This window comes from Somniosus microcephalus, chromosome 34, assembly GCF_052327205.1.
Source record: "Somniosus microcephalus isolate GS21.2 chromosome 34, FLI_Smic_1.0, whole genome shotgun sequence".
NCBI classification, from domain to species: Eukaryota; Metazoa; Chordata; class Chondrichthyes; order Squaliformes; family Somniosidae; genus Somniosus; species Somniosus microcephalus.
In genome coordinates this window covers 27,676,597-27,682,596 of record NC_141020.1, presented here as the reverse complement: position 1 = coordinate 27,682,596, position 6,000 = coordinate 27,676,597, and the positions used below count along the sequence as shown (strand labels likewise).

The 6,000-nt window shown below is 52.9% G+C and overlaps 1 protein-coding gene across 1 annotated transcript in view; it reads left to right on the top strand.

The window, feature by feature from the left end:
- Positions 1–1,208: 1,208 nt before the first annotated feature.
- The window catches only part of timm50 (translocase of inner mitochondrial membrane 50 homolog (S. cerevisiae)), a 186,774-nt gene continuing 181,982 nt past the window's right edge, over positions 1,209–6,000 (top strand). Inside the window, exon 1 of the mRNA XM_085973600.1 lies at positions 1,209–1,650. Within this exon, the coding sequence (XP_085829726.1) occupies positions 1,239–1,650 (412 nt within the window). The 5' untranslated portion in view covers positions 1,209–1,238. The remainder of the gene's footprint in view (positions 1,651–6,000) is intronic.

Genomic DNA, 6,000 nt, shown 5'->3' with positions numbered 1-6,000 from the left:
TTCTACCCACATATCATTTTGGCGATGAGGATGGGATCCCAAAGCCATTTTTAGGGATCATAGAAGGACACAGTGTTCAACCTTTGAGTGGACAAGTTGAAGGTGAATTTGTGACACCTAAACCGAATTTTTGCAATGTTTTACTGCTCATGCTGTGCTTTGCCTTCGCGTGTAGGAATACACAGCAACAGCGGCATTGATTCTCTCTGGTACACAGGTAGCGTACTGAGTCACCGTTCGATGGGATCGGGACAATCATGGCCGTGCCTACGGGATTCATCGGAAGCCTCGGCATGCGTGACTGAGCTCGCGAACCATTCAGTTCTTAAATTGGATGGAGATTTTTTTTTAGGGCCAATAACATTATTGAGACCAAAGGTGTAGATGAGCATGTTAAAGCTCAAAATAAAGTAATCTGTGAACAGAAAAAGCAATCTTTCTGACAGAGATTGGGCCAGATGTCTACGGAACACCTCCCAAACCTGTGACCTCGTCCGCCTAGAAGGACAAGGGCAGCAGGCGCATGCAAACACCATTATCTCCAGGTTCCCCTCCAAGTCGCGCGCCATCCTGACTTGGAAATATATCGGCCGTTCCTTCATCTTTGCTGGGTCAAAATCCTGGAACTCTTTGATGTGGAGATGCCGGTGTTGGACTGGGGTGGACAAATGTGAGAAGTCACACAACACCAGGTTATAGTCCAACAGTTTTATTTGAAATCACAAGCTTTTGGAGCGCTGCTCCTTCATCACCTGATGAAAGCTTGTGATTTCAAATAAAGCTTGGACGATAACCTGGTGTTGTGTGACTTCTCACACTGGAACTCTTTAACAGCACTGGGGGAGCACCTTCACCACACGGACTGCAGCGGTTCAAGAAGGCGGCTCACCACCACCTTCTCAAGGGCAATTAAGGATGGGCAATAAGTGCTGGCAATGCCAGCGACGCCCACATCCCATAAAAACGAATTGGAAAAAAAAAACTGTGATAATACATTACACTTTGCATTTGGGATTTTTGGACTGGCTATTTCGAGTTGAGTTTTGCTTTCTGGCGGCGAGGGTTGGTTTGTCCTTCTCCGCGCACTGTGCTGACCTTTGGCGGGATCGTGCCGGGAGGCGTCGCTGCCGAGCTTTGTGCTGATTGGCTCGGTGATGTCACCGGCGCTCGGCACGCCGGCCTCCCATTGGTGGCGGATGGCGTCAGTCAGAGAGGGGGGACGGGACCAGTTGGCCAAGATGGCGGCGGCGCTGCGCTGCATGTGTCGCCGGTCAGCGCTCAGCCTCGGCGGCCCGACCTTGCGCTGCCGGCCCGCCAGCGGCCGCCGAGCGTCGGCGCTCGACAGGGACCAGGCGAAGGCCGGCTCCAGTCCGCTGTCGACGGAGAGGGGCCGCGGGCCGAGCGGCGCGGCGGCAGGCGGCCTGGCTCAGGCCATCCTGCAGGAGAAGCAGCAGCAGCAGCAGCGGGCCCGGGAGGAGGGCGGCAGCGCCGGCAGTGGCAGCGGCGGCGAGCCCGGGGCTGGGAGCGGTGCCGGCGGCACGGAGCAGGAGAAGAAACAGAAGCAGAATGCGGCCTACGCCAAGAAGATGGTGCTGAGGCTGGCGGGGCTGCTGGGGGTCGGCGGCGCCCTCGGGGTGGTCTACGTCTTCGGTGAGTGGCAGCAGCTCAGTGTCCGCCCCTGAAAAATCCCCCTCCTCGAACCGCTCTGTTGGTCACTGCTGTCAATTGCCATGTCAACGTGTCCCCATTCAATTTTGCCGTGTCAACATGTCCCCATTCACCTTTGCCATGTCAACATTTCCCCATTCACCTTTGCCGTGTCAACATGTCCCCATTCACCTTTGCCGTGTCAGCATTTCCCCATTCACCTTTGCCATGTCAACATTTCCCCATTCACCTTTGCCGTGTCAACATTTCCCCATTCAACTTTGCCATCAAATCAAGTCAAATCAAAATCAAATCAAATCAACTTTTATTGTCATTGTTAGTGCACAAGTGCAGTACAACGAAATGTAGGCTTGCGGCTCCCGAGAGTGTACATTTGGATTAAGACATTTAAACATTCAACATACATTTGGCTTGTAGTGTATTAACATAAATATGACCATAATAAAGTGCATTGGCAGATGTGCAGGCTTTAGAGTTTATTTGTGGAGTTCAGTAGGATGACAGCCCTGGGAAAGAAGCTGTTCCTAAATCTGGTCGTACGGGTGCGAATGCATCTGTAGCGTCTCCCAGATGGTAGGAGGGCGAACAGACTGTGCCTGGGGTGGGTAGGGTCTTTGATGATGGACCGTGACCTCCGTAGACAACGTTTCTGGTATATGTGCTCTATGGTCGGTAGCCAGGTGCCGGCAATGCGTTGGGCAGTTTTGACTACCCGCTGCAGGGCTTTCCGGTCATAGTAGCTACAGCTGCCATACCATACTGTGATACAGTTTGTCAGGATGCTCTCTATAGTGCAGTGGTAAAAGTTAGAGAGGATCAGGGGTGACAGGTTACATCCCTTCAGCCTCCTTAGGAAATATAGGCGCTGCTGGGCCTTCTTCACCAGAGAGGAGGTATTGAGGGACCAGGAGAGGTCTTCCGTGATGTGGACTCCGAGGAACTTAAAGCTGTCCACCCTTTCCACCACAGCCCCATTGATGTGGATGGGGGTGTGACTTCCGCCTTTGGACTTCCTGAAGTCCACAATGATTTTTTTTGTTTTCTTGGTGTTAAGGGCCAGGTTGTTATCGGCGCACCACTTCACAAGATGCTGGACCTCCTCCCTGCAGGCTGACTCATCATTGTTGGTGATCTGGCCTACTACCGTGGTGTCATCCGCAAACTTGATGATGGTGTTGGAACTATGAACAGCCACACAGTCGTGGGTGAAGAGGGAGTAGAGGAGGGGGCTCAGCACACATCCTTGTGGGGCCCCCGTGTTCAGGGTCGGGGGGGGGGGGAGGTGTGGTTACCTAATTTGACAGACTGGGGTCTGTTTGTTAGGAAGTCCAGGGTCCAGTTGCAGAGGGAAGTGTTCAGGCCAAGAGTTTGGAGTTTGGTGGCCAGCTTGTTGGGGACGATAGTGTTGAATGCTGAGCTGTAGTCTATAAACAGCATTCTGATGTAGGTCTCCTTACCATCTAGGTGATTCAGTGCCGAGTGTAGAGCAGTTGTGATTGCATCCTCCGTTGATCTGTTTGCACGATAGGCAAACTGGTGTTGGTCAAGGGAGGCAGGAACACTGGCTTTGATGTGGGCTAAGACCAGTCTCTCGAAACACTTCATTATGATGGGTGTGAGCGCGACAGGTCGATAGTCGTTGAGGCACGTCACAGCCGTTTGTTTTGGCACAGGAATAATGGTAGCGGTCTTGAAGCATGTAGGGACTACTGCCTGGGCCAATGACAGATTGAAGATGGCGGTGAAGACATCAGCCAGCTGATCAGCACATTTCTTGAGCACCCGTCCAGGGATGCTATCTGGTCCAGCAGCCTTTCGTGTGTTCACTCCGCGTAGAACACCCCTTACGTCGGAGGTCGACAGAGTGAGCACCTGGTCTTCCGGGGGTGGCAAGGCTTTGGTAGCCGGCTCCATGTTGTCCCTGTCGAAGCGAGCGTAGAAGTTGTTAAGCTCCTCCGGAAGGGAGGCATCGCTAACCGGGGGACTGGTGTTTTTGCCCTTGTAGTCAGTGATGGACTGGATGCCTTGCCACATGCGCCGGGGGTCCGAGTTGTTGCGGAAGTGATCCTCTATCCGCAGTGTCTGTTTCCTTTTGGCAGTCCTGATGCCCTTTTTTAGGTTGGTCCTAGCTGCACTGTAAGCCGCCGCGTCGCCAGATTTAAATGCTGCGTCGCGTGCTTTCAACAGTGAGCGGACCTCTCCGTTCATCCAGGGTTTCTGGTTGGGGTATGTCCTGATATTTTTATGGGTCGTGGCGACCTCGACGCAGCTGTTGATGTAGAATAGCACTGTGGATGCGTATTCCTCGATGTCATTATGGGCAAACATGCCCCAGTCAGTGCGTTCGAAGCAGTCCTGAAGCTCTGATACTGCCCCCTCTGGCCATACTTTCACTGCTCTCACTGATGTTCTCCCTCTTTTGATGAGCGGTTTGTATGCCGGGGCTAGAAACAGAGAGAGGTGGTCAGACTTCCCAAGGTGGGGGGCAGGGAATGGCCTTATAAGCGTCTACAATGCTCATGTAGACTTGATCCAGTGTGTTCTCCCCTCTTGTGGGGCAGGAGACATTCTGGTGGAATTTCGGTAGTACAGTTTTTAGGTTTATGTGATTGAAATCCCCTGCGATGATAAAAGCTCCGTCTGGGTGCGCAGTTTGTTGTTCGCTGATGGCCCTGTAGAGGTCCTTCAGTGCTAGTTTTGCATTAGCGTGTGGTGGGATGTAGACCACAGTGATGATAACAGCCGTGAATTCCCGAGGCAGGTAGAAGGGTCTGCACCTTACCATGAGGAATTCCAAATCAGCCGAGCAGGATCTATCGATTATGTCCGTGTTAGTGCACCAGGCATTGTTAGTGTAAATGCACAAACCGCCTCCCTTGCTCTTACCGGAGTCTGCAGTTCTGTCGGCGCGGAAGACTGTGCGTCCTTCTAGTTGGATGGTGGTGTCAGGGATGCTGTTGTTCAGCCAGGTCTCTGTGAAGATCATGGCGCAGCATTCCTTTGTCCTTTTCTGTGTGGAGAGATCCAGTTTGATCTCATCCATTTTGTTCTCCAGTGACCTGACGTTGGCCAGGAAAATACTTGGGAGGGAGGGTTTGTGTGGGGCCCTCTTCAGCCTGTTTTGGATACCTGCCCTCTTACCCCGCTTCTGCTTGCGTTCCCTGCGCGTTCTGCGCTGACTTCCGGCTGGGGAAGGACGCCACGCTGGTCCCGGGGGTCGGGCGATGTCGGGAGGCAGATCGATGTCGCCGAGTGTAAGCCGCACGCAGTCGGCCCCGATGTCTAGGAGCGTCTGCCGGCTGTACGGTCGGTCAGCCTTTAATTCCCGAATCAGCAGAGTCCAGAAGAGACTCAGAAGGAGGGTGAAAACGCTCAGTCTCGGGAGAGACAAAGCCGCTGCGTCCGTGCGCGCCGCCATTTTAGAATGTCAACATTTCCCCATTCACCTTTGCTGTGTCAACATTTCTGTGTCGGCCGTGGCTCAGTCAGAAGGTTGTGGGTTCAAGTCCCACTCCAGAGACTCCAGCACAAAAATCTAGGCTGACACTCCCAGTGCGGTGCTGAGGGAGCGCTGCGCTGCCGGAGGTGCCGTCTTTCGCATGAGACGTTAAACTGAGGCCTCGTCTGCCGCCTCAGGTGGACGTAAAAGATCCCGTGGCACTATTTTGAAGAGCAGGGGAGTTCTCCCTGGTGTCCTGGCCAATATTTATCCCTCAACCAACATAACAAAAGCAGATTATCTGGTCATTAGCATATTGCTGTTTGTGGGAGCTTGCTGTGCGCAAATTGGCTTCCGTGTTTCCCGCATCACAACAGTGACTACACTTCAAAAAGTACTTCATAGGCTGTAAAATGCTTTGAGACGTCCGGTGGTCGTGAAAGGCGCTATATGAATGCAAGTCTTTCTTCCCCATTCATTTTTACTTCAACATTTCCCCATTCAACTTTGCCGCATCAACATTTCCCCATTCAACTTTGCCATGTTATGGTGCAGTTGCAGACTCTGGCCACATTGTGGCGCCGTTGAGTGGGTTTCTGAAGTCGCTCCCAACTTGCTCCGTGGCACTGTAGGTTACGGGAATTCAAATGCATATCCCAGTACTTTTTAAATGAAACCCTTGTTGCCACAGACAGCCGGCCCACCTCCTCCAACCCCTGGCTCGGGTTGTTTTCGGGTTCCTCGCACGGTTCCCAAGGTGTCCCCTGAGGATCTATCTTTGGCCCCCCCTCCTATTTCTCATCAACATGCTGCCCCTCGGTGACATCATCTGAAAACACAGTGTCAGTTTCCACACGTGCGCTGGCGACACCCAGCTCTGCCTCACCACCAAT